Here is a 13,263-nt window from a genome sequence, read left to right on the forward strand (position 1 = left end):
CTTCCTTCCTTCCTTCCTTCCTTCCTTCCTTCCTTCCTTCCTTCCTTCCTTCCCTCCTCCCGTAGGATCTCACTCTGTTGCCTAGGCTGCAGTGCAGTGGTGTGATCATGGCTCACTGCAGCTTCAACTTCCCAGGCTTAAGTTATCCTCCTGCCTCAGCCTCCCAAATAGCTGGGATCACAGATACATGCAGCCATGCCCAGCTAATTTCTTCTATTTTTTGTAGTAATGAGGTCTCACTATGTGGCCTAGGCTGGTCTTGAACTCCTGGGCTCAAGCAATCCCCCTGTCTTGGCCTCCCAAAGTGCTGGGATTAAGGAGTTAGCCACTGTGCCTGGTCTTCATTTTTTATTTAATCATTCAAATAAATGGAAAATATTCGGGACCATTTTGGACCTGTTGGATTCTCTGTGGTATTTCTTATTTTGTTAACAACCTCTAATAAATAACTAAGAGGAGTCCTCAAAATTGTAGACAGGAATCCTAGTGACAAATTTGAATTCCTTAACCATTTCAACAATTTGAAAGGGTGAAGAAACTGAAGAGAGAGCAAGTGACTTGTGAGGCCTCTCTGGAGAGAGAAACAGAGATTGTAAGACTCCCATCCTCCTAGGGATGTGGGGATGCCACTGCTTCCTTGCCTCAAGCCTGGAGGAGTGGGCTTCCAACAGCTGGACCAGATTGCCCTACGTATCTTCCTTCAGTTCATGACTCAATCCCAAGAGCAAGATAGGAAGAGGTCATCATTTTTGATTACTGAAACCCCTAAAGGACAAAGAATGAACTTGCATTTTTCGAGGACCACATGCATGGAGATACCATGGGAGAGAAGAGCTGATTAAAATCCTGCTTAAGAGACCTGTCCAGTGGGTGAGGGAGTAACAAAAGAGCAAGGACCCTAATGCCCAAGTTAGTAATCTGGGGAGGAGGAGGAAGAGAAAAAAGAAAACCTTCTCCCTTCCCAGTCCCCAGGTTCTAGCCCCAGCTGGATAGGCAGTGAGGGAGTAAGGGTTTTTTTTTAAATCTTTCAGTGAACACTGGAGTATTGAATTGGGATGTTTGACTTAAGATTGGAATAAGGATTGGAATATATGGAACTGGGTACTTTTAACTACGGAGTAGAGACTGTGTGTTTGCAACTTAAAAGAATTGGATGTTTTTTGCTGTAGTGAAAACCAAAAATAGGCCAGGAGCAGTGGCTCACACTTATAATCCCAGCACTTTGGGGAGCCGAGGAGGGTGGATCACCTGAGGTCAGGAGTTCAAGACCACCCTGGCCAACATGGTGAAACCCCATCTCTACTAAAAATAAGAAGTAGTTGGGCATAGTGGCTCATGCCTATAGTCCCTTGGGAGGCTGAGGCAGGAGAATCACTTGAACCCGGGAGGCGGAGGTTGCAGTGAGCTGAGATTGCACCACTGCACTCCAGCCTGGGTGATAGAGCAAGACTGTCTCAGAAAAAAAAAAAAAAAGAACCAAAAGAAAATTCTAAGCCCCAGCCAACTGATAAACCCTCCCCTCTGCCAAGGGCATTCCAAAGTTAACCCAAAACACTAGTTCAGGACATAATGGCAAATGAGGGTCAGACATTCCTCAATATACCCTCCTCCTGTTGGAATTCAGGCACAGCTGACCAGCATTAGCATTAAAACAGAGACCTTGAGACTGATTGAACAGACCCCTTAAGTCTGATAAGAAATATTTACAATCTGTTCTCTCTGAAATCAGCTACCTGGAGGCTTCATCTGCATAATAAGAACCCTGTTCTCCAGTACCCCTTATCTTAACCCAGACACTCCCTTTTATTGATCCTAGATCTTTAGGTAATAACTCTTTCAATCAATTGTCAATCAAAAGATCTTTGAATCCACCTAGGACCTGAAAGCCCCACACACTTCCTATTGTGCTGTCTCCCTGGGCTGAACCATTGTACATCTTACGTGTATTGATTGATGCGTTATGTCTCCATAAAATGTATAAACCAAGCTGTAACCTGACCAGCTTGGGCACATGTTCTCAGGATCTCCTGGGGCTGTGTCATGGGCCATTGGTCCCTCATATTTGGCTCAGAAATCTCTTCAAATATTTTAGTTTGACTCTTTGTTGACAGTTGTTTAAAAGAGATACTAAGTTATTGATTTAGTGGATTTCTTTCCAGTTTTATTCTTTTGCTACCATGAACATGATTTTATATTTTGCTTTTGTGTTTTTTTATGATGGAATTATCATAAGTATTTCCATGCTGTTATGTAATCTTCCTGATCATCATTTTAATGGCAGCATTGAGTTCCCTGTATGTGGGCCATAATTTGCTTTCCCATTTCTGTGCTGTTGGATATACAGGCTATTTTAAAGCTTTCAAAATAGCCTTTTAAAACTATTTTAGTGTTGTTTGTTTGTTTCTTAGGATATGGGTTTACTATCATCAAGAAATTTCTGACAACTCATAAGCATTGTTTATAATTATAGATTGCTCCCTAAATGTAACTGCAACTTCTAGTATTACCAAATGTATAAGAGAACATTTCTATTTTATGCAAGCCAGTTTTGGATGTTATTTTTTTTTAATTTACTAATTTTATAAATTAAAAGTTTAAAAGTTTTTTTTTTTAATTGTACCTTTGACTTATACTTCTTTGATAACTAGTGGTGCATGGTGCTTTTCTAATTAATTTTGTACTCTGAAATCATTTCCTGCTTTGTTTATTTATTTAAAGTATCCTTCCTAAATGTGGAATGATTAGGAAAAGACTGAGACTTTAACAGATACATAGTAGGATAACATAAAATAACATAAACAGGTAGCATATCGGGGTAGAATTATAACTATTAAATAAACATGTGAGACAGTGCTGAATCACAGTAGTTATCAAATAAATGCAAATTAGAAGAGGAATGAGGTTTATAAATGTATTACCTCTTTGTTTACTTGCTATTGATTTGAACGCAATCTTTTATTTACCTTTAGTTTCTATTAACTTTTCATATGCGAGTGCTTTTATTTTATGGGATTGATTATAGGATTATTTCCTCTTTTTTGTATGGTTGTTTTACTTAGAAACTCAGCCTCCAAAATAAATAATCAGATAACTTTTCTTGAATTTTTTTAATAATAATAATTTTTTTAATTCCTCAGGAATTAAATATGTTGTGTGGTATGAATTGAAATGCACATGGATTCTCTCTTCCCTTTGCTCCTTACCAAATTGTACTAAGGTCATTTAATAGATGATCCTTTTATTATTCTTTAATCTGTGATGCCTTTTTTGGTGGGGGGAGGGTAGGGTCTCCCTCTGTGATCAGGCTGGAGGGCAGTGGCATAATCACAGCTCACTGCAGTCTTGACCTCATGGGCTCAAGCGATCCTCCTGCCTCAGCCTCCTGAGTATCTGGGACAACAGCCACACATCACCATGCCTGGCTAATTTTGTGTTTTTTGTAGAGATGAGCTTTGCCATGTTGCCCAGGCTGGTCTTGAACTCCTGATCTCAAGTGATCCACCCACCTTGGCCTCCCAAAGTTCTGGGATTATAGGCATGAGCCGCCACTCCTGGCCTGTGAGGCCTCTTTTATCATGTATACAATATCATTTCTTTTAGTCACCTGAATTGTTGCAATGGTCCGTATGTTTATTTGTAGACAAGTAGGCCACTATTTCAATGACTGTACCTATACAATTTATTTTAAATATATGGCTTTGTTACCAGAAAGGAGCAGGAGAAAAGGAGATAAGAAAACCTTCTGGATTGGAAAGGGGCTCTGATCCGTACCCCAAGAGAGGGTTGTTGAATCTCATGCAAGAAAGAATTTGGATGAGTCCACAGACTAACGTGAAAGCAAATTTATTAGAGAAGTAAAGAAGCAAAAGAACGGCTACTCCCTAGACAGAGCAGCAGCATGGACTGATCACTGAGTATATTTATGGCAATTTCTTCATTATATGCTAAACAAGTTGTGGATTATTCACGAGTTTTCCAGGAAAGGGATGCGGAGTTCCCAGAATTGAAGGTTCGGCTCTTTTTTAGACCATATTAACTTCCGGATGTTGCCATACATTTATAAACTGTCATGGTGCTGGTGGGAGTGTCTTTCAGTATGCGAATACATAATTAGCATATAATGAGCTGCGAGGACTACCAGAGGTCTATTTTATCACCATCTTGGTTTTGGCAGGTTTTGACCAGCTTCTTTACTGTATCCTGTTTTATTAGTGGGGTCCTTATGATCTATATTTTGTGCCAACCTCCTAGCTCATCCTGTGTCTAAGAATGCCTAACATCCTAGGAATGTCGTCCAGAAGGTCTCAGCTTTATTTTACCCAGCCCCTGTTCAGGGTGGAGGTGCTCTGGTTGGAATGCCTTGGAATGCCTCTGGTAGTTTGGCTAGTTATTATCTTTTGAAAATTTCAAAGATGTTCTCACCTGGTTATTCTTTCTTTCTTTATTTATTTATTTATTTATTTATTTATTTATTTATTGAGATGGAGTTTTGCTCTTGTTGCTCATGCTAGAGTACAATGGCACAATCTCGGCTCACTGCAACCTCTACCTACCAGTTTCAAGCAATTCTCCTGCCCCAGCCTACCCAGTAGCTGGGCTTACAGGCGCCTGCCACCACATCCGGCTGATTTTGTATTTTGAAGAGACGGGTTTTCGCCATGTTGGCCAGGCTGGTCTCAGATTCCTGACTTCAAGTGATCTGCCTGCCTCGGACTCCCACAGTGCTGGGGTTACAGGCAAGAGCCACCGTGCTGGGTCTCACCTGGTTATTCTTACAGATTAGTTTAATTCCCTCAATACTCAAAACTGATTCCATTACAATTTTATTCTAATTGAACTAAGTCTATAGATTAATGTGAGCAGATTTAAAATCTTGACATTATTGAGAAATATAAAATAATGGAAATATATATATGTTAGATATAAACATAAAATAAATGTTTACAGTTTTATCCCTATAGGTCTCTTACTTTTCTCATTGGAATAATTCTTAAATTTTTTTTAAATTTTAAATGGGAATTCTTGAATTTGGTATGTAGAATTAGAACAAATGTTTTCACATGCATTTCTTACTCTTCCACTTTGATGAGCTCCTCTATGAATTCTATTTTTCAGTTAATTGCTTTTCTAGAGCTTTTGCATTATGCCTTCTGCAACTAACAAAAATATTTCCTGTTTCTTTCTATTATGTTTTCATTTATTTTTGATTCATAAATTATGAAATTGATCAGAATTTCTTAAATGTCAGTAGTTTAAAAATAGAGAGAAATCGTATTTGCTTTGCTAGTGATTTAAAGGAAGCAACTGTAGCGTATTCCCCACTAAGTATAATACTGGATGTCGATTTGAAATAAACTCTGAGCCCATCTTTCTTGTCCTTTTTAAAGGGTTTTAAAATATAAATGGGCATAATATTTTATCAAATGCTTTTTACCATCCCATTAAAGGGATAATATAATTTTTCTTATTTATCCTTTTTATGTGACATATTATGTTAATCAAGTTTATAAATGTAATCCACTTTTCATTTCTCAGATGAATATCATTTGGCATAATAAATTGTTGGCTTCTATTCCTGTTGTGCAAAGCAATCATGGACAATGTCACTAGCAAAGCAGACTAGATTTAACACAGGGTTTTGGGGAGGAAATTTACTAGCAGAAAAAAGTAGAGCACAGGCATATTTCCCCAAATCTTATAGACCCACAACTTAGGGAGCATGGATGGCTCATAATGCACAGAGGCTCATGTGTCAGAGGGAAGCGTCTTGCCCTCTGTATTTATGCAGAGGGCCAGGAGCATCTAGGTGTGTATTTAAGAGTGGAAGCTCCCTGGTCTGGAAGGAGCCTTTTTAGAAAGGGAGAACCCTGAAGACACAGTGGCTGGTATCAGCCTGTTCTTCCCTCGAGGCAACTCAAGTCTCCTGAGCCAGCTCTGCTAAATTATCAAAAGGGAGAGGAAATGCACCTCTAGGGATAGGAAGATTTGTCTCTCCTCCGTTCCCTGTTACTTTATTTCCAGTTTGAGTGTCCATATTTGTGGGGAAAAGAAAGAGATCAGACTGTTACTGTGTCTATACAGAAAGAAGTAGATATAAGAGAATCCATTTTGTTCTGTATTTGAGATGATGTTACTCTGTGACCCTAACCCCAACCTTGTCCTTGCCTGTCTTGTATCTCTCTTCAAACTTGACCTTGGCCTCTCTTCTATCGGTACGTCCAAGATGACAAAGAAAAGAAGGAACAATGGTTGTGACAAAAAGGGCCGTGGCCATGTGCAGCCTATTTGCTGCACTAACTGTGCCCGATGCGTGCCCAAGGACAAAACCATTAAGAAATTCATCATTCGAAACATAGTGGAGGCCGCAGCAGTCAGGGACATTTCTGAAGCGAGCGTCTTCTATGCCTATGTGCTTCCCAAGCTGTACGTGAAGCTACATTACTGTGTGAGTTGTGCAATTCACAGCAAAGTAGTCAGGAATCAATCTCGTGAAGCCCATAAGGACTGAACACCCCCTCCCTGATTTAAACCGGTGGGTGCTGCCCCACATTGGGTGTCAGATGAAGGGGTGGCCTGCCCCTCCACACCTGTGGACGTTTCTTGTTAGGTGGAACGAGAGACTTGAGAAAAGAAATGAGACACAGAGACAAAGTATAGAGAAAGAAAAAGTGGGCCCAGGGGACCGGCGCTCAGCACTCAGAGACCGGTGCCGGCGTGGGTCCTCTGTATGCTTAGCGCAGGAACCCTGGGCCCACTTTTTCTTTCTCTATACTTTGTCTCTGTGTCTCATTTCTTTTCTCAAGTCTCTCGTTCCACCTAACAAGAAACGTCCACAGGTGTGGAGGGGCAGGCCACCCCTTCATCTGACACCCAATGTGGGGCAGCACCCACCGGTTTAAATCAGGGAGGGGGTGTTCAGTCCTTATGGGCTTCACGAGATTGATTCCTGACTACTTTGCTGTGAATTGCACAACTCACACAGTAATGTAGCTTCACGTACAGCTTGGGAAGCACATAGGCATAGAAGACGCTCGCTTCAGAAATGTCCCTGACTGCTGCGGCCTCCACTATGTTTCGAATGATGAATTTCTTAATGGTTTTGTCCTTGGGCACGCATCGGGCACAGTTAGTGCAGCAAATAGGCTGCACATGGCCACGGCCCTTTTTGTCACAACCATTGTTCCTTCTTTTCTTTGTCATCTTGGACGTACCGATAGAAGAGAGGCCAAGGTCAAGTTTGAAGAGAGATACAAGACAGGCAAGGACAAGGTTGGGGTTAGGGTCACAGAGTAACATCATCTCAAATACAGAACAAAATGGATTCTCTTATATCTACTTCTTTCTGTATAGACACAGTAACAGTCTGATCTCTTTCTTTTCCCCACAAATATGGACACTCAAACTGGAAATAAAGTAACAGGGAACGGAGGAGAGACAAATCTTCCTATCCCTAGAGGTGCATTTCCTCTCCCTTTTGATAATTTAGCAGAGCTGGCTCAGGAGACTTGAGTTGCCTCGAGGGAAGAACAGGCTGATACCAGCCACTGTGTCTTCAGGGTTCTCCCTTTCTAAAAAGGCTCCTTCCAGACCAGGGAGCTTCCACTCTTAAATACACACCTAGATGCTCCTGGCCCTCTGCATAAATACAGAGGGCAAGACGCTTCCCTCTGACACATGAGCCTCTGTGCATTATGAGCCATCCATGCTCCCTAAGTTGTGGGTCTATAAGATTTGGGGAAATATGCCTGTGCTCTACTTTTTTCTGCTAGTAAATTTCCTCCCCAAAACCCTGTGTTAAATCTAGTCTGCTTTGCTAGTGACATTGTCCATGATTGCTTTGCACAACAGGAATAGAAGCCAACAATTTATTATGCCAAATGATATTCATCTGAGAAATGAAAAGTGGATTACATTTATAAACTTGATTAACATAATATGTCACATAAAAAGGATAAATAAGAAAAATTATATTATCCCTTTAATGGGATGGTAAAAAGCATTTGATAAAATATTATGCCCATTTATATTTTAAAACCCTTTAAAAAGGACAAGAAAGATGGGCTCAGAGTTTATTTCAAATCGACATCCAGTATTATACTTAGTGGGGAATACGCTACAGTTGCTTCCTTTAAATCACTAGCNTTCATTCAATACAATAAGTCAAGGCTCTAAAGAGCCTACCCTGATTTTGTAGCAAGGCTTCAAGATGCTGCTCAAAAGTCAGTTACCAATGAGAATGCCCATAAGGTCATAGTGGAGTTATGGCATATGAAAACGCCAATCCTGATTGTCAATCAGTCATTAAGCCATTAAAAGGAAGGGTCCCGTCAGGATCAGATATAATCTCAGAGTACGTTAAAGCCTGCCATGGAATTGGAGGAGCTATGCATAAAGCTATGCTTATGACTCAAGCAATCACAGGAGATGCTTTAGGAGGACAAGTTAGAACATTTGGGGGAAAATGCTATAATTGTGGTCAAACTGGTCATCTAAAAAAGAATTACCTAGTCTCAAATAAACAAAATGGAGTCTCTTATGTCTACTTCTTTCTATATAGACACAGTAACAGTCTGATCTCTTTCTTTTCCCCACACATATTCATCTAGAAGATTGAGCTGTACTATTACAGTTTCAAAATTTTCTATATAGTTCTGTATTTTTTACTGTATTTCCTCTGAAATAATAGTCATTTAATACTATTCCAAGGCTTGGGGGTATTTTCATTTGAACCATTTGATTAATATTGAATTTAACTTTATTATAATTGATTTTCATTCTTTTTCTAGGCCTGACTTGTGTTAATTTTATGCCTCTTTTAGTGAAGCTGTTTCTTTCACTGTGTTCTGTTGCATAGAAAATGTTTTGTGTGGAAGGAACGGAAAGGGATGATCCCTTTCCTCCTCATCATAAGGGTCCCAATTCATATCCCTATAACAAAAGAAAGGTTAACAAGAGAAAAGCATAGCAAATTTCTCAATGTATATAAGCATGGTAGCCGAACAAAAAATATGAAGCGTCAGAGGATGGCCAGATGATTGAAGCTTAAATAGCTTCTCTTCAAAGGGGAAAGGTAAGTAATGGCTGTAGGCAACTTTAGAGAGACAGTAAATGATTTTAGGAGAGATGAATGGACAGAAATTAGCTTATAAATGAGTCTCTTTGTAAACTGAGTGGGACCAGAGAACAAACAATAGCTTGAGACAAAGTTTATTTGGGTTGTAGGTGTGGTGTTTAATTTTCAGTCTCTGTGATATGAGTTTTAATCTTCTCTGGTTAATGAAATTTTAGAGAAGGGATCGAAGGCAATTGTGTTCTTCTTTGGCAGGTCCGGTTTCTAAGTAGATAAGGGCACTTCAGAGAACAGTCTCATCCTATGTTTTGGGAGAGACAGAAGATTGAGAGACAGGAAGGAAGAGGGGGAAGGTCAGAGAGACCTTGAGACAGCTGCTTTAGTTCAGCATGTCAAAGTGACAGATTTGGGGCTATTATTTCTGAACCCCAACAGTATTTTCTTGTCATTTGTAATAATTTGGAAAATGGATACTTTGATTTTTATTTGATTGTTGGCAACTTTAGCAATTTTCATAGATTAATTTGTATATGTTAGCTGTTATAAAAACAAAAAATGACAACTTTGAACTCCATGGAAACCTAAGTATAATATTTTGTGCTTTTTTTATTCCTATCTGATATATTTTAATCTGGGGTTGCAAACTCTGCTATTTTCTTAAAAGTATTCTTTTACAAAACATATTTTGTCATTCACATCCTATGTTAGTTACCATAGTTACATCAGTTATTGAGACCCAGCAGCGTCAATCTTTTCCCAATAATGCTTAGTGATTTTGAAGATTTTCTTGCTTGTTTCTGTATTTATAGCTAGTTCTTTTCTATCACAACTTCTCAATGATAAAGTTTTAAATGTGATTCATTTTTGTTTTCCAGTGGACTTATTAATATCTTTAATCTTGTTTTCTTCTTTAGGAATACTGGAGTATTTCAGTTTTTGTTTTTCCAAAACTCTGAAGCTCTGCCATTCTGCTCTAAAACATGAGTGCTAAATTGGCTGGTGATTATATTTTTGAGTCATCACCTTCTTCAATTTTCACTGCCAAACTCAAAAGACATATTTCTATATTGTTTATGGCAAACAAAAGAACAAAAAAATTGAATTCTTCCTGATTGTAAGTTAATTATTGGAAGATTACTTGTTTTTCAGTTTAGGTTTCAGGATCACTTTGATTTTGTTGGATATAAAATTCAAAATTAGTGGAAAATACATTGGTTGTTAAATTTGCCATGACACAGTGAGACATCTTAGTTTCCATTGGTATCAGGTCCTTTTCTAATCTAAAAGATCTTTTCTAAAATTGACTTTTGATCCATTTTTCTCCTTCTTTGGAGTTGACCATTACTTGTAAGTTGGCTCTCTGTCATTTACCCTTTATGTATATTATCTTCTCTTACCATTGTGTGTCTTCATTCTAAATTGTAGAATTACATCTCAGGTTATCTTTTTATGCTTAAAAATTTATTGTTCTGCTGTGTTATATCTGCCATTTTGTGCTGCAATGCAGAATTTATTTCAGTTTCTAAATTTAAAAAAACACTGATTTGACCTCTTCTTATTTTTGCCTATTTGCTAAGAGCCTGGCTTTATATCTCATTAAGAACTTGAGTCAGGAATCAAACTTTTTAAAAAAATTTTCTGAGTCAGAGTCTTGTTCTGTCTCCCAGGCTGGAGTGCAGTGGCATGATCTCAGTTCACTGCAACCTCCCCCTCCTGGGTTCAAGTGTTTCTCCTACCTCAGTCTCCCGAGTAGCTGGGACTAGGGGTGTGCTACCACACCCAGCCAATTTTTATATTTTTAGTAGAGACGGGGTTTCACCATGTTGGCCAGGCTGGTCTCGAACTTCTGACCTCAAATGATCCACCTACCTCAGCCTCCCAAAGTGCTGGGTTTACAGGTGTGAGCCACTGTGCTGGGTCAGAAATTAATTTTTTCCCCCTGTTTCCTGGAGTAAATCTATTTCTGGGAAAGTATCTATTTTTAACACTTAAAACTTGAATAATATTAAATATATACAGAAAATTGCATAAAATATATGTATGGTATAACCAATGGTTAAAACTTAACACCCATATAACTCCAATGTAAGTCGAGAAGTTGAACACAGCCAGCATCGTAAAAGTGCTTTGCAAGACCAGCTATACAATACGCAGGGCTCAGTGCAAAATTAAATTGTGGGTTTCTTTTTCCAAAGTATTAAAAATTTCAGGACACTAAGAGGAGAGCTTTAAACCAAGCTGGCCCAGGGCCTTTCTGAGCATGTGTTCCCCGGACAACACCATAAGTTGTATGCTAACTTTCAAAGATGGTGTGAGGAGTAAAGGAGATTATGTATGTGTAACCAGTATGTTGAATAGATGTGATGCATGGATTTTGATCAACATGCAGCTTTATTTTCTTGTCTCCCACAGTCAGTCAGGGTAATCTTTTGCTCCTGGAAGAAACTTCCAGCAGGCCCAAAATTATCATGCAGATTCTTAGATAAGACACAGCTCTGCAGAAAAGTAAGTTGCAAAACTTATCTCAATTAAATCATTAGAATGCTTAGTACTGTTAATAACTGAAACTTCTAACTTTTATACCTTAAGTATTTTCCTCCTTTAGCTTGGACCTGCTTCAGCCTGGAGACCTATAGTGGGAAAAGTAGGGTCTTCAACCATACTAACTTGCTATTCTTTGACTCTGAATTTAAGTAAGAAAGAGATTAATCAAATGGGACATTATTGCTTGGTTTTGTGACTTAAATCAGTGGCCTCCATAAAACCACCTTTGCAAAAATTGTGTCAGTGAGAAAATTATGACAGTGAAAGAGATCTGAGCTAACCTACCCCCCATCTTGTTACAGTAGGTGGGTAGGTAGTCAGGCATGAGTGAGGACAGGACTCTCCCCACCCACCAGGAATGTCAGGCGACCATCAGGTGATGGTTCAGCAGCTGTGACACTAAAATAATAGTTGGTGGCAGATGCCAGGGAAAGGCAATTTTCTAGTATGTAAAAACACTTGAAATTTATCACTGGCACCTTCCAATAAAATCTCAGGAACTGGACAAGTGGGCTCGAGCATGAGCATTAAGAGACAAAATGGCGGAGTATGACCTTGCGGGGGCATTCCACCAGAAAAGGGAAGAAAGCCTCAGATGGGCATGTGCACAGCTTCCTAAACAAACTGCACATGCTCACCTCCCAAAGGTGAGGAGGGCACTGCACATGTGGGAGCCTCACCCTAAGGGAAGAATGAAGGGAAAGGGGCACAAGACTCTGGAAGAGAGCATATAAAGTCCTAGGATCAAGGTTGAATAGAACACTTGACCTCCAAAGTGCCCACTTGGGTCTCTTCCAAGTGTACTTTCCTTTCTTTCCTGCTCTAAATATTTTTAATAAACTTCCACTCCTGCTCTGAAACTTGCCTTTGTCTCTTTTTCTGCCTTATGCCCCTCTGTCAAATTCTTTCTTCTGAAGAGGGAAGAATTGAGGTTGCTGCAGATCTGTATGGATTTACCATTGGTAACCTGGATATTCGCCAGCCCCAACAATCTTGTCTTTCCCTTAATTATTCTTGGGTCATTGGGCCAAGCTAACTTTGGAAGATATTTTGGCTATGGTTTAAATGATAATAGACCTTGCCCAAACTCGAAGGTTTTTGCATAGCTAAACCTACTACAATGCCATAGATTTTCTTTGTGCAGCTGGCAGGAAAGCCATCTCAGGTGGTTACATCTGCAGATCTTCCAAGTTGCCTTTCTTTCTTGTGTATTTAATGAGTGCTTCAGTTCAGGTTGGCTCCTCTTTTGCAGTTTCCTAAAGCATCATTCCCCATCCTTTTTGGCACAGAGACTAGTTTCATGAAGATAGTTCTTCAGGCTAGCGGGAGGAGAGGCATCAGAGTCCTGCTACAGTGCAGACATAAATAATTGTCAGCTATTATTACAGATGTTATAAGATAGGCAACTTCCCCAATCAATCCTGCAAATATCATCACTACCGTAGAACCTAGGATCAATTGGCCTTTTGAGATATCTTTTCAAGTATTGTAACGTCTGACACCAATGGATCCACCTGCTCCCACCAACCCTGCTCCTGTGGCTCCATCCAGAAGTGATTTAGCCTATAGGAGGACAGTTTCAACCCTCTATGATTTCATCTTTGCCCCGACCAATCAGCAGCAAGCACCCATCACCTGGCCACCCCCAC

At 39.6% G+C, this 13,263-nt stretch overlaps 2 protein-coding genes across 2 annotated transcripts; one reads left to right on the plus strand and one right to left on the minus strand.

The window, feature by feature from the left end:
- The first annotated feature begins 6,208 nt into the window (after positions 1-6,208).
- Positions 6,209-6,542, plus strand: LOC108542477 (40S ribosomal protein S26-like). The gene has a single exon (XM_017892512.1). It carries the CDS (start codon positions 6,224-6,226, stop codon positions 6,506-6,508), a length of 285 nt encoding a protein of 94 aa, XP_017748001.1. The 5' UTR covers positions 6,209-6,223; the 3' UTR covers positions 6,509-6,542.
- A 337-nt stretch (positions 6,543-6,879) lies between these two features.
- Positions 6,880-7,200, minus strand: LOC108542478 (40S ribosomal protein S26-like). Its single transcript, XM_017892513.1, has one exon. It carries the CDS (start codon positions 7,198-7,200, stop codon positions 6,916-6,918), a length of 285 nt encoding a protein of 94 aa, XP_017748002.1. The 3' UTR covers positions 6,880-6,915.
- Positions 7,201-13,263: the final 6,063 nt, after the last annotated feature.

Source organism: Rhinopithecus bieti, unplaced genomic scaffold, assembly GCF_001698545.2.
Source record: "Rhinopithecus bieti isolate Rb0 unplaced genomic scaffold, ASM169854v2 scaffold_21155, whole genome shotgun sequence".
NCBI lineage: Eukaryota > Metazoa > Chordata > Mammalia > Primates > Cercopithecidae > Rhinopithecus > Rhinopithecus bieti.